General features: G+C 47.5%; 1 protein-coding gene and 1 long non-coding RNA gene across 6 annotated transcripts in view; one reads left to right on the plus strand and one right to left on the minus strand.

Annotated features, from left to right (window-relative positions):
• Positions 1-284: 284 nt before the first annotated feature.
• LOC309655466 (dehydrogenase/reductase SDR family member 4) lies at positions 285-12,366 on the minus strand. 5 transcript variants are annotated; one of them, XM_082450655.1, is made up of 8 exons: positions 12,199-12,362; positions 10,877-11,054; positions 6,496-6,597; positions 3,757-3,827; positions 3,610-3,661; positions 3,173-3,307; positions 2,672-2,727; positions 285-815 (listed from the first exon to the last, which is right to left on the minus strand). In XM_082450655.1, the coding sequence occupies exons 1-8, from the start codon at positions 12,327-12,329 to the stop codon at positions 701-703; spliced, it is 840 nt and encodes a 279-aa protein (XP_082306781.1). In that variant the 5' UTR covers positions 12,330-12,362; the 3' UTR covers positions 285-700. The 5 variants fall into 5 exon arrangements, with proteins under 5 accessions (XP_082306781.1, XP_082306782.1, XP_082306784.1 ...); XM_082450656.1 differs by lacking the exon at positions 2,672-2,727 and having other exon boundaries at positions 3,120-3,307; positions 12,199-12,363; XM_082450657.1 differs by lacking the exons at positions 285-815; positions 2,672-2,727 and adding an exon at positions 2,768-3,032 and having other exon boundaries at positions 6,508-6,597; positions 12,199-12,365.
• The window catches only part of LOC309655476, a 44,036-nt gene continuing 22,732 nt past the window's right edge, over positions 811-22,114 (plus strand). The window contains exon 1 of the long non-coding RNA XR_014260850.1: positions 811-2,239. This is a non-coding gene — a long non-coding RNA (uncharacterized lncRNA). The remainder of the gene's footprint in view (positions 2,240-22,114) is intronic.

The raw sequence follows: 22,114 nt of genomic DNA on the forward strand, positions 1-22,114 counted from the left end.
CCTCGGGGATCCCTGCGGTGTTCTTGGCACTATCCCCGCGGGTGTGAGGCCGAGAGCAGCACCTGGGAATTCCCGTGCCGCTTCCTCCCAGCTGGCAGCTCTGCAAACACCTCCACACCCAGCATTACGCTCAGGTCCTGGAGACAGGGAGGAGGGTTAGGAGGATCCAGACTTAGTATCTGGGGGGATCTTAGGGGAATCCAGTCCGCTCAGATTTATGCTTTGTGCTCGGCTACCACACCTCTGCACCGTACACTGAAAAACGAACACATTGATTCAAAGCATCATGATCATCTGTATTTTATTTGGACCTCATTTGCGAGTTGTTAATTTCCAACCCTGTTCCTTCCACTCCAGGTTCCTTCTCTCCCATCTCCCTCAAATTCCCCTGATACCCAGAAAAAAAATATTAGTTGGTCTTTGCCGCGGTAGACTAAGCCCTCTCAGCAGGCCTGCCCTGTGCTCTCAAGGGAAGTCTTTATCCAAGGCCACAGCAACAGTGAGAATCCTCATAAGACCACACCTTGACAGCAGAGAATGCTGGAGCTTTTCACAGGGCAGAATTGATATGGGGGGGTGGGGTTAGGGTGTAAGGTGAGCAGTACGCCAGGCAGAGGTGCGGAAGGCCAGTAGATGGATGCTGGAACAGGACCCAGGAGATGGAGCCCAATCTCTGCCGTCGTGGATGTTCTCCAGGTCCTCAGAGGCGGGATGGCATCCCTCCAGCCACCACCACTGTCTCCCCAGTGATATAGCTGGCGTCTTCGGAGCAAAGGAAAGATACGATGCCCGCACAGTCCTCTGGCTTGCCTATCCTGGGGAGGAGGGGAAAAAAGGAAGGGAGTAAAAATCAAACAGGGAATGAAATTTGCTTAATCAAGAAGTATCACATGATTTTTCAGGACCAGTGTACTGCCCATAAAATAGGGTTACCATGAATATAAGCTGTTATAATTCAGTATAACCATTAATACTGTACTCTGCAAAAACCACTGCACATTATATTCATATAATATAGAGATACTTTGTTTTTTAGAGAACTCAGGACACCAAAATCCAAAGTTATATAGATAACCTGGTGAGCAGCTATTTCATTCTTCAAAGAATTTGTTTCACATGTGTGCATACTATTCAAATGTCAGGGAGTCTGTGAGACAGTAAATGATTTGTTTAAAATGATTCCATTTGTACAGCTTCAATTCACAGACACCTTTTTCAGGAATCTATTTTTGTCCCTTAAAGTCATTTTGTGAGACTGTGCTGATTCTCAGTGTTTGTATCAGTGATTGCATAGTTAGGGAACACTTTAACCTAACTGCCATAGAATGCTCTAGAGGTGGGTAGAGTGGGTACCTCAAACCTAGAAGGCCTGGATTAGTGGTTCTCCATCCTAGCTGCACACTGTAGTCGTCCGAGAGGCTTAACTGTCCCCACCCCCACCCCCGCCAAAGATGCCTAGGTTCTACCTTGGATCAATTAAAAAAGAATCTCTGGGAGTGGGGTCTGAGCATCTGTGGTTTCAGAAGCACCCCAGCTAATGTGCATCCAAGACTGAGAAGCATGGGGCCAGATCATTCACTGTGGCTCAAGGGTGACAATACCCTTATTAATGAGTTGTGAACTAGGCCAGCAGCTCATGCCTGACATCAGAATGGCTTTGGGAGCACTTGAGGGTGTCTCCTTCCTCAAGTAGGCATTGCTGGTATGTGTCCTTGAGGAGACAAGGCGGAGGAGCTAAAGACAAGAGCATTCCCAGAAGCCAGAAGCTGGAGAGAGGCAGGGAACTTAGAGGAAGGAGAGCCAGATGAAGGTGCCTGAACAGTTCGGCCAACCCTTTGGGGAAGAGGCTAGTTTTCTTAGGCAAGGGGAGTTTTGGGACTTGGTAAAGCTCTTCATTCCTTTTATTTGGATTGTAAGATCATCAACCTGAGCTTTGGACACATGACTCTTTTTATTCAAGGGGAACTAACAAAAGCATGTTTTGGTTTTGGTTTTGGTTTTGGTCCCTCATCCTTAGGGATGCCCAGAGGTGGAGGCAAACACCCAGGTGGAGAGAGGGGTCAGGGCCTCCCCCAGGGCTCTGCTCTGCTAAACCTGGATGCCTCTGTGTTTCGTTTTTGCAGTGGAAGCAGACTCCTTGCACACGCCACTGTAGTGATGCTGTATTCAAGAACTTGTGAAATCTCTGTGTTTGAAGCAGAGGAGAGCACGCCTGTGTTGTCTGCAGGACGGAGAGTCGGTGAGCCGTGGGCTGTGAGGGACCATCTTTATCCCTCCTCGCCCTCCCCTGTGACAGCCTTACCTTTTTTTTTTTTTTTTTAATTTATTTAATTTATTTTTGGCTGCGTTGGGTCTTCATTGCTGTGCATGGGCTTTCTCTAGTTGCAGCGAGCAGGGGCTACTCTTCGTTGCAGTGCGCGGGCTTCTCATTGCAGTGGCTTCTCTTGTTGTGGAGCACGGGCTCTAGGCGCGCGGGCTTCAGTAGTTGTGGCACGCAGGCTCAGTAGTTGTGGCTTGCGGGCTCTAGAGTGCAGGCTCAGTAGTCGTGGTGCACTGGCTTAGTTGCTCCACGGCATGTGGGATCTTCCTGGACCAGGGCTCGAACTCATGTCCCCTGCATTGTCAGGCGGATTCTCAACCACTGTACCATCAGGGAAGCCCCCAGCCTTACCTTTTGATCTGCATGGTTGCTTTTAGGCTCTCCAGTCTTGCTTGGTCATCCCACAACTGCAGGAAAAAGGGAAATCTCTTCCTGTGAGGGACAGCGAGGGGAGAAACTGCCTGCCCTCACATCAATTGAAAGGACGATGAAGAGGCACCCCCTTCACTTCCTAGTCCTTCCCAGCTCCCAGTCTCTACCCACTTCCCTCTTCTGCTCCATTCTCTTCAAGTTCTAGTGAGGCATTTTCCTGGGTCGCCCCAGGTCTCACCCACTTAAGGAGATATGAAATGGCCTGAGTGGTATCTGAATTCCTCAGTCTCACTGTGCACCTCAGGAAAGGATCATGTGGGGGTCTGGTCTGGACACGTGGCTGGTATGGAGTGGGGATATGGAAAAGTGCAGAGATGGGGGGTAGAAGTGGTTGGGAGCTCAGGACCCAGGAGCTGGGCTTTTCTACCTGAGAAGATGCCTTTTAGGGTCCCAGTGGGATGCAGGACTCCCCTTCCTCACCATACGGCTGAAGTTAGTCTTGATGAGTCCAGGTGCCAGGCAGTTCACCCTAATGTTCCTTTGGGCCAGCTCTAAGGCCAGGTTCTTGGTGAGGCCCAGCAAGGCTGTTTTACAAACATTGTAAGGACCCAGGCCCTGGGGAAAGGAGAGAATGGGTTAGTCTCTTCAATTCCAGTTCATTCTTGGTTCTTAACATAAGATATAAAGGGTTATAAACAGATAATAGGGTGTCTCTTGTAATGGAGGGTCCCAGTTAGAAAACTGTCTTGTGGTTAAACCTCCCCTAGGTTAGCGTTTGTGGAGGCAAGGCCTCTATTTTGTTGGAAGGTACTCGGTGATGTGATTCCAAAATGGGACACAAACTTCTTAGGGTGATTGGAAGGGTAGAAGGTACAGGATGGACAAGGGATAAAAGTAGCAGAAAAGGAGGTTCTTACAGGAAATGGTCTGTAGGCTCCTACGGAGGCCACAATCACCACTGAGCCGCCTCTGGAAAAAGAACAGAATGACCCTCTTCCCATGGACACCCTCCCCTCAGCATTAATGGGGCCCATCGAACGCAGGCTCCCTCTTGCTCTCTGTACCCTCGTTTCTCCATCTCTGGCACCACTGCCTTTGTCATCAGGGCTGTGGCCTTCACATTAATGTCCAGAATCTGCAATAGAGAGAAGAGGGGGAACAGCATGAGGGAAGAGGGCTGCAGAAGGCAGGGCAAGGGGGAGTTAGAGTGTGGTTCCCAGGATCTGTTTTTTAGGGCTGGCAGAGATCCTAGGGATGATTTACTTGGCCTTACAAGTGAAGAAACCAAGGCCCAGGGAGAGGTGGCTTTCCCCGGTTTATTCAGTTAGAGAATGACACATTAGGTTCGGGTGAGAAAGAATGGAGCCTGGTTCAGCTTGTTTCCTAAGTACGATTTGACCCAGAATGGGCCTGAACTCTCAGGGCTGCCTTGGACTTGAGCTGGATTTTCTGTGTGTCTTCCAACTAGGGAGAGCCTGGAATTGGATGGCTTCCTGGACCTGCCCCAGAGTGCGCCGTGTTTCTCAGGGGAAATGTGTCCTGACCTCAGGCACCTGGGGTTGTTCCAGCACTTTTCTGGCTTCTGAGCTTAGGGAGTGAGATGCTCTTGGCCCTCCAGGACGGATTGTCTGGCTGGACATGTATTGGCAAGTGGGATCATGAGAAGGCACTTGGGGGGAGCTGGAACACAGTCTACAATCAAAATCCCACATGTGTAATTTAAAACAAATGCATGACCCTTGTTTACATTGTTCCAGGCACTGCTGGGATAGTCCCCTCCCATAACCCCCATGCAACTTCTTATTTAGAAAATTTTCACTCTTACAGAAAAGTTGAAATAGAAGGACAATGAATATCCAGATATCCTTTACCTACATTCACCAACTGTTCACATTTTGTACCATTTGCCCTATCTATGTACCTATGCAGTTTTTTCCTTACCCTTGGAAGGTAAGTTGCAGACATTCTAATGCTCTAGCCCTAAAGACTTTAACATTATTTCCAAAGAATAAGAATGTTCTTCCACACCACCATCCATTATCACACCCACACCACATCCATTATCACAGACATTTAACATTTTTTTTTTTTAGTTAATTTAAAAAAATTTTTTTTTTATTTTTGGCTGCGTTGGGTCTTCGTTGCTGTGCGCGGGCTTTCTCTAGTTGTGGCGAGCGGGGGCTACTCTTTGTTGCAGTGCGCGGACTTCTCATTGTCATGGCTTCTCTTGTTGCAGAGCACGGACTCTAGGTGCGCGGGCTTCAGTAGTTGCGGTATGTGGGCTCAGTAGTTGTGGCTTGCAGGCTCCAGAGTGCAGGCTCAGTAGTTGTGGCACATGGGCTTAGTTGCTCTGCAGCCTGTGGGATCTTCCCGGACCAGGGCTCGAACCCGTGTCCCCTGCATTGGCAGGCGGATTTTAACCACTACACCACCAGGGAAGCCCAACATTTAACACTGATAATCATGATTTTACCTAATATACTGTCTATAATAAAACTTCCCCAATTGTCCCCCAAATGTCCTTATTTTTTTTAAAGGCCAGGGTTCAATCAAGGATCAACCATTGCATTTAGATTTGATATACTGTGATATTAAAAAAAAGCCAACTAAACCGGTTTGCAGGGCAGAAATAGAGACACAGATGTAGAGAACAAACGTATGGACAACAAGGGGGGAAAATGGCAGGGGGGTGGCGGTGGTGGTGTGATGAATTGGGAGATTGGGATTGACATGTATACACTGATGTGTATAAAATGGATGACTAATAAGAACCTGCTGTATAAAAAAATAAATAAAATAAAATTCAAAAATTCAAAAAACAAAGCCAACTAAAAAGAAAAATTACTTGGTTTATAACTGATTTTCATGTGGTCTCTGTTCAGACTGCTCATGAAAGATGTTTCTCTACTTTGAAGAATATCAATCAGGAACTGATTCACTGAAGAGCATTTTGGCACTTTGGTCTCTATGTCTGTGAAACACTGATAAACTAGAATATTTTAGTATCCTTAAACTTCAGTGTTGAGAAATTATGGATGACGTCAGGGTAAAAAGCAAAACCATGGGAGATCATGAAAAATTTAGCATTTTCAACTCAGGTGGGAATATTAACCTCAGTAAAGAAAGACAAATAATTTAATTAAGGCTTTATAATTAAAGAATGTAGGTGTGTGAAATATATTATAAATATAATGTAATTGTACACATTCACATGAAAACTAATATTCTGGTTCTTGAATTTAGACATCTGGATCTCAGATGTTCTAGACATTGGAGTTAAAAAGGAAAAAGCGCAGGTCTTTTTAAAAGGCTGTATGTTATAAAGCGGCAACTTAGTTAATTTCACCAGAATTGATATTTCACTTAACTAGCAGCTATTAAAGTTTTCCAGCTAATGAAAAATCATTCTTTTTTGGCAGCTGAAAAGGGGAGGGGTGGCGTGTAAGTCTGAGCATACTAGTTATTGGCATATTAGCTGCCCTGTCTGCTGGAAATAAACCAGAAAGAAGAGCCTGGATAAGCCCACGGGGTCGGGGGTGGGGGAGATGGGGGAGGGAGGCAGAAGACGGTTAGCAAGGAGCAAATGAAGATGAAACTGGGGAGAAGCAGAAATGAAAGAGAAGGGCAGGGACAGAGGAAGCCCCCCACCCCGCCATTCGCCCTTTACCAGGTGCACTGCAGGCGTGTGGCAAATTGCAAGGATTCCTCACATTTACACTGCACTTGACAAATACATTCTAAAAGCAGACTGAGTGTGTGCTGTCTTCTGAGGCCCACCCCCTGCTGCTCTCATCCCCTCTCACCTTGTCCCATACCTCCTCGGTGACATCCATTAAGTTTCCAAAGAAAGGGATGACGGCAGCATTGGAGACCAGGATGTCCACGCCCCCGTGAAGGTTCACAGCCTAGAGAGGAGTAAGGTCTGAGTTAGGGCTGCAGGACAGTAAGGGAAGTGCATTTATCAGTGTCGATAAAGAATTCCTTCTTAGGAACAGTTGTCAAAATGACCTCTTTTCCTTAAAACATTTTCTCTCCAAAACACCCCAAGCTCTGCTGCTAAAACATTTAAGGTCGTCTCATTTCTTTGGCAGTCTTTTCTTCCTGCCCCCACTTCTGAGGCTGTCACTGACCCTTTGTTCTTTAGACTTTCCCTCTGGGAGCTCCTTTATTCTCATGGCCTCAGCTCTCACCTCAAAGTCCATTTCTAGACCCTTCCTCTTTTTTCCCAGCCCCATTTCTCCCAGGGCTTACTGTCCAGTTCACCTTGAATGAGTTACCATTATCTCAAACTCAGCCTGTCCACACGTACCTGAACGGAGAAACAAGTTTAAACAGACCTATAGGGACTTCCCTGGTGGCGCAGTAGTTAAGAATCCGCCTGCCAATGCAGGGAACATGGGTTCGAGCCCAGGTCTGGGAGGATCCCACATGCCGCGGAGCAACTAAGCCCGTGCGCCACAACTACTGAGCCCGCACTCTAGAGCCCACGAGCCACAACTACTGAGCCCGTGTGCCACAACTACTGAAGCCCACGCGCCTAGAGCCCGTGCTCTGCAACAGGAGAAGCCACCACAATGAGAAGCCCATGCACCACAACGAAGAGTAGCCCCCGCTCGCCGCAACTAGAGAAAGCCCGCACAGTCACGAAGAACGAACGCAGCCAAAAAAAAAAAAAAATTAGACCTATAGAAAGTTGCCACTCGGGCCTTTGAGATCCCCTAGCCCAATGTCCTCATGGTGAAGGTGATGAAACTGAGGTCCAGGGAAGTTAATTTCTCAAGGTCATATAGCTCAATAATGACATATCAGGACCAGCTAAGAAGAGGAGGCCTGCTCATTCGGTCTCTGGGAAAGGTGAAGTGATTTGCTCAGGGCACAAGGCTAGTTAGTGGTGGCAGAACTTACACTCTAACCCAGAGCTAATTCATAAGAGTCCTTCAAAAGTGAGTCGGGGTCACTATGAAATTGGCTACCCAGGAGAGCCATGATGGAGAGGATGCCGGCCTGCGCTTAAAGCAGTTCCACCCTCGGTTATGATGCCATTTCTCCCTTCCCCCCACCCCCTGCTTTTATTTTTTTGGCCTGGAGGCATGGAAGATTCAAGGCAGAAACTGAGATTTAAACTGGGAAAACCAAGAGAGGCAACATCTCACCTCCTTAATAAATTGTAAGTAGGTGGTGAAGGCACGTGCTGGAGTAACGAGTAGCCAAACAGAATCTGCCAACATTATGCCACATTGCAACCAGACTTCGCATTGGCCCAGAATTGGCAATTTTGATGCCTTGGGCAAGCGGCACTAAATGGGCCCTCAACCAACTTTGTGCTTCCGGATTTGGCACACAGAGGTGTGTTATCAACAATCTGCTACCTCCTGTTTTAACTAATTATTCTTGCTAACTAGGTGCTAAGCTCAGTTGCTTCCACACTGCTGAGGGGATGCCTGGGCTGTCAACATGTAAATTTAACAAATTTTAAAATCACATAATCTTTGCAAACCTGTATCAATAGTCTCTTGCACTCTCTAAATTTTGGTGTCCCGGCACAAAGTCCCAGTCACCTGCCTTGGCTCTAAGTTTCATGATGAGGAAAACACGGTATGTGTTAGAAAGTGATGTATGCTGGGCCGTGTGCGGGTGTGTTTGGGGGTGGGGAGATAGTGGATTGCAGCAGAATCGCCTGGAGCGCTTTTCCACTTCTGCTGTGTATCCTGTCCCCTTCTCTTTCTAGGCCTATCAGCATAGAAAGGAGAGAAGGCTGGCTTTTGACTGAACAGACAGAGAACCCTGGAAAATTAACGGCAAAGCTACTATGACCACCCAGGTGTCTTCTAAGGCTTGCTCTAAATTGTGTGATTGCTTCTCTGTGTTCTGACAGGTCTATTTTTAATTTTTAAAATAAATTTCTTTCTTTTACTTATTTATTTTTGGCTTTGTTGCGTCTTCCTTGTGGTGCACGGGCATCTCATTGTGGTGGCTTCTCTTGTTGCAGAGCACAGCCTCTGGGCGTGCGGGCTCAGTAATTGTGACCTGCGGGCTCAGTAATTGTGGCACCCGGGCTCTAGAGCGCAGGCTCAGTAGTTGTGGAGCACCGGCTTAGTTGCTCTGCGGCATGTGGGATCTTCCCGGACCAGGGCTTGAACCCGTGTCCCCTGCATTGGCAGGCGGATTCCCAACCACTGCTCCACCAGGGAAGCCCAGTTCTATTTTTTTTTAAAAAGTAGAATCAAGTGGAAAAGCAGCTAATCTGGTTTCGGCTCACGACACCTTTGAGAAGCTCTGAAGTGCAGGTTAGGAGGCCACTGGGGTGTAACCATCCTCACGGCAGCAGCTTCCCTCATCACAGGTAGTGGCTGGCAATAGGCAGGACGCATCTCAAACTGCTAACAAGTATCCTATCATTCTCCACTCGACATTGACCATTCAAACTACTTGAGAGTCAATTTTGATTCATCCCTCCTATTTCCCATTTCTTGACACCGGCCAGGAAAAAGAAAATCTTGGCTGGTTCCCACTAAATGTCTCTTGGGCGCATCTGTTCTGGTCCTACTGCCACTGCTCTTACCTAAGTGACAGCATCAGCTTCCTCCCTGATGTCCTTGGCTCAGAGTCTCCTTTTCTCCAGTATATCCTTCCTCCCAGTGCCAGATTATTGTCCTTTAATAACCATTTTCACCTTGCTCAAAGCCTCACATGGCTTCTTATTTCCTCCAAGAATGTCTAAACTCCTTTGGGAGGCCACGGAGGCCCCTGTCCCCCATCCTTCCCACCTGGTCCATTTCCTACCAGCCCTCTCAAGCCTGTGCTCTCTCTCTGCTGTGGGTTCACAATGCTCCCCTCTCCCCTTCCGTCCCTCCTTGGCTGTCTGCTCTTTTTGCAGCGTCATCTGGAATCCCGGCCCTATGCCATCTGCCCAGCCCCACGCACTCTTCAAGGTCTAGTTCAAACCCCACTTCTGGGCCAGAGCTGCAGGACGGGTAAAGTGGACCTGGTGAGGGTCCAGAGGTCATTTTGCCAGCAAGATTTTGACATTAAGGGGCCACATACATTTCATACGGCTAGTCACTAGTTGGCCCAGAATCCCAGGTGGCTCCCTCACCCTGAGGATCAAGGTCTCAGTCTCAGGCTCTGTCCAGCTGCCTATGCCAGGCAAGGTGGCTTTCTTGGACCCCCATGTGGCTCTCTCCAGTGCACATCTGAGCATTTGCCAAATGACTGCTGACAAATGGAATAACCTTATGCTGTCTACTATACCACCACCTACCATCATTTCATGTCCTCCTTGTCTAAGATTACCCAAATTATTTCACCATCTTTCATTCTGTTAGCACAATATCCTTTGCTTTCCATTCTTGGGTAGATTCTCCCTTTTACTCCAAGAAGTAAAGGGTGTGCCCTGAGCCTAGGGAAGAGCAGCCTCCTTTGCAAAATGTTCACATTTTCTTGTGCAGCTGGAAGACTGGTGCCAAGCACCAACTCTGACACTGGCTTAGACACTGTCTTTGAGGCTAAAGTCCAAGTGGGCACCTAAGGCCTGACCTGATGGGGAAATGCCTGGTAGTCTGTAGGTAACTTGGCAAGTCTGGGTTGGCTCACAGCTCTTCTCTTACTAACTGTGGGACCTTGGGATGTTGATCCAGCTTTCTGAAACAGTCTTTAAACAGGGAGACTAATCCTGGCCTTGCTTGGGTTGTTGTTTGGAGAGAACCTGCAAAAGGCTCGAAACAAAGTGCATGGCACACAGTAGGTGGTTGAAACCTGATGGGCTGCCTCCTGTAGGTTCCCGGAGACTCGACTTTATAAGCTGAAAAACAGGGATTGATTGTTTATTAGCTCATAGTGGGAATACCTATTTTGCAATTGTATTTACCCTTTTTATCTGCCCAATTAGATTGGAAAGCCAGGACCAGCTGTTTTTTTGGGGGGGGTGCCCCAAGGCACAATGCAGGGTTGAAACAGTAGAGTGGTGTTTTGATTCTCTGACTGAGATGGGATGATTCTCGGAGACAGAACAGAAAGGCACACAATAAAAATGTGCTGGTGTACTGGAGTGGGTATGCAGATCGCACTGTTGTGTTTTAGTTAACAGTGCTGGCTTGGATTACACCCGTGTTGTCCAGGAAAGCCAGCTCAGGCTGGCTCCCTTCTGCTACCTCCTGGCTCTGCGCCCATATCCTTGCTGCTCACCGTGGCTACCAGCCGCTCTCGGTCCTCGCCCTTCCCCACATGGCACACGGTGCCCGTCACACTCAGCCCCTCCCCGTGCAGCGTTGCCACTGCCCGATCCACATTCTGCTGCTTACGGCTGCTGACCACCACGTGGGCCCCATCCTGGGCCAGACGCCGGGCGATGGCGAAACCGATCCTGTGGGCAGAGAGAGATAAGGACTTTTAAGTTGGTACAGGAAAAGAGGGTGAGAGCGTGGGCTCCTGAATCAGATTGCCTGGGCTTTGAATTCCAGCTTTCTCTCTGTAGGACCCCCATGTGTTAGATACGGTTAATGGCACAGCCATTACCCTACAGATGGACATGCTTAGCATATTTTTGGCACTGGTTTACTTATTTTTCTTATGGTTTTGGCCTTCAGTCTAGGTTCCCAGGAATTGATATCACCTTCCACAGGTGCCACCATGGGTCACAGGCCCCATACCCTGTAGGGACTGAGGAGAGAGAGATGAGCTAGGGGTATAACAAGCAGCAGCTATTTCCATGATTGGAGGGTCTCACTCAGAAAAGCCTCTACCCCCAAATATCTTCCTTACTAGTCTACATCATCTCAATATTCTATCTTTAGTTACGTTTGGGGGTACATGTGAAAGTGGGGGTCTCCGGTTACAAATGTAAATTTTTTACATACTCCCCTGGGAGAAAGGGTTACACATTTTGCACTTAGCCATTAGCATTTCCCATTCATTTGTATTTTAGATTTGTGAAGAGCTGGCATCTAGCAGGGTTCTGTGGGAGTGAGAAACAGGGTAGACAACAGTGGTTGGTGAGACACGGGCTGGGCAAGAGAGGTCAAAATGTACTGAACTAAACAAGAATGTGGACACAAGGCTTTTGTGTCCCCTCTAGGTAAGGGGCGCAGTTCTATGAGACTCTTGGGGTGCCAAAATGGGGTGTCTGGAACATTTCCACCGTCGGTGCAGGCAGTGGATAGGATTTTTGGAATCTGGACTGTCTTGGATTTCTGGTCTTCCCAGACTCTAGGTGGGGCCAGTTGACCGGGGCAGCCCAGAACCCTGGGAGATGAGATTGACGGGGGCGGGCAGCACCCAGGTGGCACAGTCGAGCCAGAGGCAGCAGTGACAAGAGGGCTGGCAATTGCAAGGTTGGGGGGGTAGGGGATTCCGAGGGGACTGCAGGCCAACCACGTAGTTCCTTTCTTCCCGGGCCGACTCTGGCCACACGTGAGGCCTGAAGATGGGGCACGGGAGGCCAAGGACAAGGGGTAGGAACCTGTTTGCAGACAGCGGGGGGCCTCCGAGACTCGGGCTCGGGCACTCACCCGTCAGTGGAGGCCGTTACTAGGGCCACCTTATTCTCAAGCGGGTTCCGGCGCGCCACCGCGGAGCTGGCCATCCGCACCGACTTCCACGTCCGCGCACAGAGACCCAACAGCAGCCCCGCCTTTTGCATGGAGGCGGCCGGTTCAGGGTTCTGCGCCACCTAGGGGAGGCGACAGAGGGGCAGGGCGAGGGGCAGGGCGAGGGGCAGGGCGAGGGGCAGGGCGAGGGGCAGGGCGAGGGGCAGGGCGAGGGGCAGGGCGAGGGGCAGGGCGAGGGGCGAGCCACCTCCCCGCCCGGCTGCCCGCTCGGAAGCTAGATCCCCTCCTCGCTCACAGCTCCCCACCAGTCCTAGAGCGGGACAGCTCGTCCTGATCCGCGCGGGCCCTTGCCGCAGGGAGCCGGCTGTGGCCGCGGCGCCCCTCAGTCCCCTGCTCGCCCCGGCCGGCCGGTGTAGGACGGTTCCGTCGGTTCCGGTTCCCTGTAGGTATGCCCCCGCCTCCGGGAGTCCGTAGACTTCCCTGTCCTCCCGCCCCTCCTTCCACATCTGCTTGCCCACGTCTTTTCCTAGCGGAGAGGGGACTTTTTGTTGGTTGCTTTTGCTTCCCAGAACCTCAAGATGGACTTTGTTTTCCAAGAAAGTCTGGATCCACATTTGTGACAGCCCACAAGAGGGCAAATGTTTTGGGTTTGCCCATGGGGGTGAGGCCTGTAGCCCCCATGGAACCCACCACGTGAGGGTCTCAGGTGAGGCTGCAGGAACCTGGGAGAGACACGAAGTGGGGAGCAGCTGGGTAGGCCTGTCCTGCCCTTCACTCTGGCTCAAGTTCTCCTCCATCCCCACAGGCCTGGAGGGCAGACTCCGGTCACCAGTGGTAACCAGTGTGCAGAATTAAAGATCCTGGGCTTCCCTGGTGGCGCAGTGGTTGAGAATCTGCCTGCCAATGCAGGGGACACGGGTTCGAGCCCTGGTCTGGGAGGATCCCACATGCCGCGGAGCAACTAGGCCCGTGAGCCACAACTACTGAGCCTGCGCGTCTGGAGCCTGTGCTCCGCAACAGGAGAGGCCGCGATAGTGAGAGGCCTGCGCACCGCGATGAAGAGTGGCCCCCGCTTGCCGCAACTAGAGAAAGCCCTCGCACAGAAACGAAGACCCAACACAGCCATAATTAATTAATTAATTAATTAATTAATTAATTAAAAAAAGATCCTGACGGGAGAGGATCTCTTATACCCTCCACTGCAAGAGGACTTCTCCATTTTCAGGCCTAAGTGGTAGCAAGGAGGCTAGAGGGTCCCCCAACAAGTGGTGGAAATTCGGAGGACTCAGGAGCACTCAAGTTCTCCATAATCACTATGTCCCCAGGTCTTAGCCTCCACCCTAGTTCAATAAATATTTGTTGAATGTAAAAGCACTTTATAAACTGTAAACTACTAAACACATAAGTAATTATTGCCAACATAGAGTAATTATTATGGCCGCCACAGGCCAGGCTCTTCGTTTGTAAACTGAGGGTGCTGGAGTAGATAATGGATAAGGTCCTCTGCAGCTATAAATTCTGTGTCCGAGACTTCAGCCTCCTCTTCTGCCAAGTGGGCTGAAATGATCTCCCTCCTGGGTTTCTGGGAGAATTAAGAAATCTGCATGGCTTATGATACACTGTAGAAAGGCCCCGACAGACCCAGTGTCACCATCTGAATTGGTTTAACCCAGTGGTCTCCAAATGCCAGCCTGAGAAGTTGTGCAGATCCATGGCAAAGTTGTCACTAGTTCAAGGCAAAAAGAGAAAAAGACAATATAGTGTTTCATAAATCTAAGCTTATTTAACTTAACAGGTAGTCCTTTATTCTGGGATATGCTTTTGCTCCTTTTTTTTTTTTTTTTTTTTTTTTTTGGTGTTAGTCTTTTTGTTAAGAGAAGATGATGAAAGCAGATGGGTAGGTTGAGAAAAATGTTGTTAGTTGGTGAAATCACCAGTCTGGCAACCCAATGTCAGTCCCTACAATTAGAGGAGAGAGAATCCTGGTTTGTGAAATTCAGTTCTGGGGATTGCTGCTTAATAAAATTCATACTTGCTAAAGATTCGTTTAGTATACGTGTAGGTCAACTGAGCAGCCAAAAAGGATTTCAGCATTCAAAAGGGGGTGTATGAGCAGCGAATGATATAACAAGCATGCACTGGATCTACAGTTTATTCCTCAACCTAGATGTTACAGCTGTGGTACTTAGCTCATCCTGATGAGATAAGAGAGCTTGAGTCTAATTTTCCCCATGTCCGGGGAAAACTGACTCTCTGACTGGTGCCCCTCAGTCTGAACCTCATGAATTATTGACAACAGAGGCTGGATAGCATGACACTCCTCTTCTTCCTGACCTGTTCAGAGCTAATGCACTGTGGGAACCCTTCCCACTGCTCTGCACCTGCCTGCGGGGCTGGGGGAGGGAATGTAGGAGGCCTGGAGCAGAGCCTCTCAGGGTTTTGGTTCAAAGGGACAGGCCTGCAGGGCGTATTTGATCTCTCTTCCCCTCCTGTCCAGAGGTGGGCAGCCAGATCCAGGGGTTGAGGTTGGCAGGGGGAGGCTGAGGGAGACCACACCCCAAAGAGCAAAGGGTTTGGGGAAAAGAGAATTCTGGCCTGCAAGCTCGTGAACATCACATGGCCCCTCCCTGTCTGGGCAGGGTTGATATTTGGCCTCCAGCGCCATTTCTTTGGGGAGAACACAGGGGACACTAGGGAGGGGATCTGTGAACAGAAAAGGGTAGAGGGAAGGCAAGAAGAGTGGGAGTCTCCAGCTCCTACTACTCATCAAGACGGTTTGTTGGAGATGAGGGTAGGAAATCTTTGGGGGAAATACATATGTGTGTAGGAGTCTCTTTGAAATGGCGCTTTTAATAGGTAATGGGATTGTTCTTGTATGGAGGTGGTACCATCTGCAGGTCTTGAGGAAATGCCTCCATGATTGAGGACTACACTCCCATCTTCTTCAAGGGCTGTGTTGACTTAAAAAAAAAATGCACAACGTGAGAGTTGCGAGTTAAGTTTTATTTGGGGCAAAATGAGGACTGCAGCCTGGGATACAGCGTTTCAGATAGCTCTGAGAAACTGCTCCAAGGAGGCGAGTGGAAGAGCCAAGATATATAGGAGTTTTGCAACAAAGGGCAGGTAGTCGGGAGTGTCAAAGGATTATTGTTAATTAAAGAAAACCAGATATCTCAAGTTAAGTAATTTAGCGCTTTTCTATGTATGGGAAGATGCAAGAGTCTGGGCTCACTGAAATCATTCCTTTGATATGCACCTCAGCTATCTGGGGCCGGTATCCTGTGTTTTCATATCTTGAGTTTCCTCAGGTCTCACCGTAGGGAGTGGCTGCAGTCTGCTGGCTGCTAGATGGTATTCTTTTCAGCCCTGAGTTTCCTCAGGGCTCACCGGCTCATGTTGGAGAGCTACAATCGTTGATGACTGTGACATCCTTTGTTTACTGATATGGCAGGAAATATTCCATATATAGATATTCCATTCCATTTATAAATATTCCATTTATCAGCTGACTGCAGTCTGGAAGGAAATTCACCTGGGTTGGAATTTAAGTCTTGCATCTTGCAATAGCCATTCCACATTGGTCATTGACTCATGCATCATTGACACAAGTCAGGCTTGGGTGGTGTAGGAGGGCTGTGTGATAACAGCGACTTTTATTGAATACTTACTAAGTGCCGACAACTGTTGGGTGATTTTTATAAATTTTATTGAATGTGTCTAATCCAGTGAGGTAGGCAGTTTTATTTCTATATGTGAAATCCAAGTGAGTTGTGACAGCTTGACCTGCTGTCAATGTTGAATAGCTACTTTTTTTATTTTTTTATTTTTTTAAACATCTTTATTGAAGTATAATTGCTTTACAATGGTGTGTTAGTTTCTGCTTTATAACAAAGTGAATCAGTTATACATATACATATGTTCCCATATCTCTTCCCTCTTGCATCTCCCTCCCTCCCACCCTCCCTATCCCACCCCTCTAGGTGGTCACAAATCACCGAGCTGATCTCCCTGTGCTATGCGGCTGCTTCCCACTAGCTATCTATTTTACATTGAATAGCTACTTTTAATTTTTCTGACATTGTTAGAGAATGACAGTTTTCTTGGAAACTAATTTTCTCTTAATTGGAATTTTACTTTCTGCATCAATTCATTTTTGTTTTAATCATTATTTTTTAAATTACAAAAATAACACATGTTCACAATTTTTAAAAGAGACACAAGGTTATAGAGTGAAAAGTAAAAAAGCAGCTCTTCCCTATGCTTCCTTTACCTGCTCCCCATATAGCTCTTTGTCTTGTGTATCATCCTTCCAGAAGTTTCCTATGCATTTACATGCATATTTTCCCTTTAAAATGTTTCCCATGAATGGAATGACACTATACATAATGTCCTTCAAATTGCTTGTTTCTTTTCTTTCTTCCTTTTCCCCACTTCTCTCTTTCATTTCCTAAAATACATTCTTGGAGATTGTTCTGAGTGGTACACAATAGATCTCCTTTATTCTCTCTCTCCCTTTTAAAAATAGCTGTACAGTATCCCATTGTGTGGATATCCCATAATTTATTTAGCCAGTCTCCCACCGATGAACGTTTAAGTAGCTTCCAGTGTTTTGCCATTTCAAACAACGCTACAATGAACAACCTTGGATGTATATATATTTTGTATTTGGTGCAAATACGTTTGTATCCTGGATCAAATGTTTTCAATTGATGGCTATGGTCAAATGACCTTAAAAGAGATTTAACCGGTTCTGATGGAACTGGTTTTTCTAAACTGAATTTAGGAACTTCCCTGGTGGTCCAGTTGTTAAGACCCCGAACTCCCAATGCAGAGGGCCTGTGTTCAATCCTTGGTTGGGGAACTGAGATCCCACATACCATTACTAAGCCCGCATACTCTAGAGCCCCTGCGCCACAACTAGAGAAGCCCGTGTGCCACAACGAAGACCCAGTGCAGTCAAAATAATAAATAATAAATAAATAAATAAAATAAACTGAATTTACCTGCTGCCCTACCCTCTTTTACACTGTGTGTATTGATAGAATGGTTTAAACTGTGGGTGATGGTGTAAGCTCGGAGTGATAAGAGGTAGCGTGCCTTGGCCTCAGTGGCTGGGAACCCATGGGGATCGGTGGGTACTCCTGACCTGCAGCTTGCAGACCTGAGGCGCGCTTAGTTTCACTCATGTTTGTCATTGACAAGGCCAGCCCAGCATTGCCAGATCTTAGGAATTTTATTTATTTATTTTGTTTGTTTGTTTGTTTTGGCCACGCTGTGCAGCATGCAGGATCTTAGTTCCCCCAACCAGGGATTGAACCCGTGCCCCCTGCATTGGGCACGTGGAGTCTTAACCATTGGACCGCCAGGGAAGTCCCGATCTTAGGAATTTTAAACAGAAGGTAGAAATCTGGGTTTTAATATGAAATATTTAATTTTTAAATGTTGGCAACAAATTTACTAAAACAAACAAACAAGACAACAAAACTAAACAAAAACAGTGAATGTATCTGTAGGTGCCAGAGACTGACACAGTCTTTGCCTATTTACAGGTAGTGGATTATTAATTTTGTGAGATATTGCTCTATCTAGAATCTCATAACTCTATTATATAGCTTATTCAATTTCTAGTTTTTCAAAAGTTTGAAAAACTTTGCCCTGTATTTAGGCAGTTGTTTGTGAACACCGTTGAGAAATCATCTACCCAGTGTTTGTACAGGTTCTTTTCAGGAACTCTGTACAGAAGCAGACAGAAGTTCTTACAAGACAGGCGTTGGCTTCTCTTTTTCCTCATGCCCAGGATTGCTTCCTTCTGTTGTATTTGGGAAGGGATGGTAGTGGTGGTGGAGTTTCCCCCTTTTCCTCCCTCAGAGACAAGCCCTGTGGCAGATGTGGAGATGCAGATAACAGCTCAGATCCTCCTTCTAGAAAGGACTCACTCTGGCTGCTGGGAGTCTGATTAGCTGTCAGCTGCCAGCTGGCAGTTAACTCCTTCCAAGGGTGGCCCCAGCCAGTGACTGAGCAGGATGGTGGCACAAGTACCTTACCACTTCCGCCTAACGTGGGGCTCCTCTAAGGGGCCGTCTTTGCTTTGGAGCTTCCTAGTGGGCTGGCGTTGGTCAGATCTGCATCTCAGGGTCTCACAGATCCTCCTTCTCAATCCTGCTTCCTCTCTTTTCCTTTCACAGATGTTACTCCTGAAACCGTGAACCTCAGATTGGGACTTGAACCCACGCAGCAGGGACTTGAACCCAGCCAAAACCCAGCTTGGGACGGGCACCCACGTGGCAGGGACTTGAACCCGGCCAAAACCGACAGTCTTCCAACTGACATCACACACCTGGTTTCAGGACTTAATGAAGCTCAGGTTCTTGATGTGTCATCGCAGAAAGAACTCAGTGAGAGACAAAGTGATAGGTGAGAAGTGGATTTATTTAGAGAGAAGCACACTCCACAGACAGAGGGTGGGCCATCTCAGAAGGCGAGAAAGGCACCAGGGTATGGGGTTGTCAGTTTTTATAGGGGTGGGTAATTTCATAGGCTAATGAGTGGGAGGAGTATTCCAGCTATTTCGGGAAGGGGCAGGGATTTCCAGGAATTGGGCCACCGCCCACTTTTTGATCCTTATGGTTGGTCTGGAACTGTCATGGCACCTGTGGGTGTGTCATTTAGCTTGCTGATGTGTTACAGTGAGCGTATACTGAGGCTCAAGGTCTAGTGGAAGATGACTTGTCTGCCATCTTGGGCCCACTTGGTTCTAATCAGGTTATGTCATGCCCTTGGGCTATGTCATTCTTTCAAAGGTTGTGCCCTGTCCCCTTCCCTCTTGTTTCACTCCGACTAAACGCTTTGGTCTCCTAATTCCATCTGAAACCGATAGGTGCCGTGCTGGGAGTGCTCCAAGGAGCTCCAGTCCTTTATGTCTCAATGCAGGAAGAAGCCAGAGGGAAAGTGATAGATAGGAAGTGATTTATTAGAATAGACGCTTGTGAGGCTTACAAGTGGGTGGGCAAGAGGTGCTGCCCGAGAACTTAGCGGGCTACAGTTTTATAACCAAAGGAAAAGTGGGGAGGGGGAAAAGACCACCTTCTTCCTCATTCTTAAGTAGACGTCACGCTTCCATCATCAGCTCCTCCTCCAGTTTGGGCCGGGGAGTTTTCTTGTCCCTACATGGTCAGGCTAGGACTATCATGGCACTATGAAAAAATTATTTTAGGTCTCAGTACAATGAGAGTCTTTCACTTTGAAATGTCACCTTTCCATAAATTATTGCTTTTTATGTGTACAGAGAGCATGTCTTAAGGGTCATTAACTTACTGAGCTCACTGGGCAGGATGTGGGTCTCATGCCACCATTGTTTTATTGCTTTGGGGCATGTCTTGTGCTTCTGTTGCATGGTTTTGTTGTTAAGCACGCCTGTTTGGCTTTGTGGTTAAGCAAATCTGCTTTCTTGAATAATCATTAATTTACAGGGGTGTCCCATACTTTTTTCTGCTTACAATCCCCTAGTGAGATTAACTATTTAATCACCTACTTTGTCCCTTTACCCTGTCCCTATCACAACCAGGCATCTGCTTTGCTGGGGACTCACAGTTTCTTTCCTTCAGAATCTTTCCAGTGCAAAACCCCACTCTCAACGTACAGGAGATGTTCTCCTAGAGGGTCTGACCCTTCACCCCCCCACATCAGAGCATCAGGGCACTCTGAAGCAAGAATCCTCTGTAACTGCAGTTCCTGCCAGTTTAAATTTTTCTATGGGGGCTTGAGTAGAGAATTGCAGGGTGGGCTTTGGCAGTGTCAGGCCAGCACAATAGTGCAAGGCCAGTCCCGGAGCTCCACATGTTTTCCTTGAGATCTCTCCGCTGGTATGAGATGAAGAAATGTTCCCTGCCCGCCCCCCGCCCCCGAAGTATTTCATTTTCCTGTAAATTTCTGGATCAACTGAACACACACATACACACACACACACACATACCCACACCCACACACATACCCCTTCCAAGAACCATCAACAATTCCTAGGGACAAGGCAGTCTAAATCCGCAAAAGAAAGTGAACCATTTCCCTAGAGGTGCCAGCCTGCCCTCTCAGGAGATAACATTTGCCATTATTATGCAAAGCAGTTTCACTTACCCTGTTCTGCTTTTAGAGCAGCATAAGCGGCCTGTGGTATGAAATGAATAAGGCCTATCACAAACCTTGCTGAAAGGACAGAGCAATCTGCTTCTGAGGGCTCTCTCTTTGTTGGGCCAGATCAAATTCTTGAGCAGCATGCATTCTTTTTAATCTCTGTAAGGGAAGTAGGGGTACTTTAAGAATTTCTTATCCTTCAGTCTCAAGCAAACCCTTAGGAGTGAAGGGGGTGGGTGGGTTTGTCCTTCTAGTTACATATGCTTTTCTCACTCATTTTGAATTTAATGACAAAGGGACTGTTCTTACCATTTGATATTTTGTAAAAAAAACCAAGGAATCACACAATACACACTTTCTGCACCTCGTTTTTTTTTTTTTTAAACTTTTTATTTCGAAGTAATTATAGTCTCACAGTAATTATAAACTCAAAAGTAATACATAGAGTCCCTAGGTACCCTTCCCCCAACTTCCCCCATGGTGACATCTTACAGTGGGAACATTTGTAGTACAATGTCAAGACCAGGACACTGGCATTGATGCAATGCTGTTAACTAGACTATAGACCTTATTTGGTGTCCATCATTTTTTTTTTTTTTAATTATTATGTATTATTTATTTTTATTTTTTGGCTGTGTTGGGTCTTCGTTTTTGTGCGAGGGCTTCCTCTAGTTGCGGCAAGTGGGGGCCACTCTTCGTCGCAGTGCGCGGGCCTCTCACTATCGTGGCCTCTCTCTTATTGCGGAGCACAGGCTCCAGACGCGCAGGCTCAGTAGTTGTGGCTCACGGGCCTAGTTGCTCCGCGGCATGTGGGATCTTCCCAGACCAGGGCTCGAACCCGTGTCCCCTGCATTAGCAGGCAGATTCTCAACCACTGCGCCACCAGGGAAGCCCCATCATTTTTTATGTGCACTCATTTGTGTGTGTCAGTGCATGAACTTTCCCTAGCTTGTTGGCATGTGTTGGAGATCTTTTTTTTTTTTAATTTTTAAATTTTATTATTATTATTTTACATTTAATTTTTATTTTTTTGGCTGTGTTGGGTCTTCATTGCTGCGTGCGGGCTTTCTCTAGTTGCAGCGAGTGGGGGCTACTCTTCGTTGCGGTGCATGGGCTTCTCATTGTAGTGGCTTCTCTTTGTTGTGGAGCATGGGCTCTAGGCATGTGGGCTTCAGTAGGTGTGGCATGCGGGCTTCAGTAGTTGTGACTCGCGGGCTCTAGAGCGCAGGCTCAGTAGTTGTGGCACACGGGCTTAGTTGCTCCGTGGCATGTGGGATCCTCCTGGACCAGGGATCGAACCCATGTCCCCTGTATTGGCAGGGAATTCTTAACCACTGCGCCACCAGGGAAGACCCTGTGTTGTAGATCTTTGACCAGCAGTCCATACTTCATCATTATTCCTTCTTTCATTATCTGGGTAGACAATCATTTATCAGTTACCCATTGAAGCCCACTTCAGTTGTTTATGCCTTTTCTCTGTCGACTTAAAAAATATTGCACAATGTGAGAGTTGCGAGTTAAGTTTTACTGGGGACAAAATGAGGACTGGGAGACAGTCCTCAGATAGCTCTGAGAAACTGCTCCAAGGAGGTAGGGGGAAAAGTCAGTATATATGTGATTTTGGTGAAGGGGGAAAACATGCAATCAAGCGCATATTCTTTGTAGAAGTTTTCTGCTAGTCGCGTGAAGGTTACTGCTAGTCACGAGGAGCAGACGTCACCATGAAGAATTTTAGTGTTTTTCTAGATAT

Source organism: Balaenoptera physalus (assembly GCF_965194825.1).
Source record: "Balaenoptera physalus genome assembly, chromosome: 2".
Lineage (NCBI taxonomy): Eukaryota > Metazoa > Chordata > Mammalia > Artiodactyla > Balaenopteridae > Balaenoptera > Balaenoptera physalus.

What these genes read in the sequence shown, in the direction of transcription:
- LOC309655466 (XM_082450654.1), bottom strand. Translation starts at nt 12,329, where the DNA reads ATGCAAAAGGCGGGGCTGCTGTTGGGTCTCTGTGCGCGGACGTGGAAG. An exon ending in GAGAGCGGCTGGTAGCCACG is followed by an intron (nt 6,598 to 10,876) that starts GTGAGCAGCAAG and finishes ACTCCTCTCTAG; the next exon opens with GCTGTGAACCTTCACGGGGG. An exon ending in CCGAGGAGGTATGGGACAAG is followed by an intron (nt 3,828 to 6,495) that starts GTGAGAGGGGAT and finishes TCTCTATTGCAG; the next exon opens with ATTCTGGACATTAATGTGAA.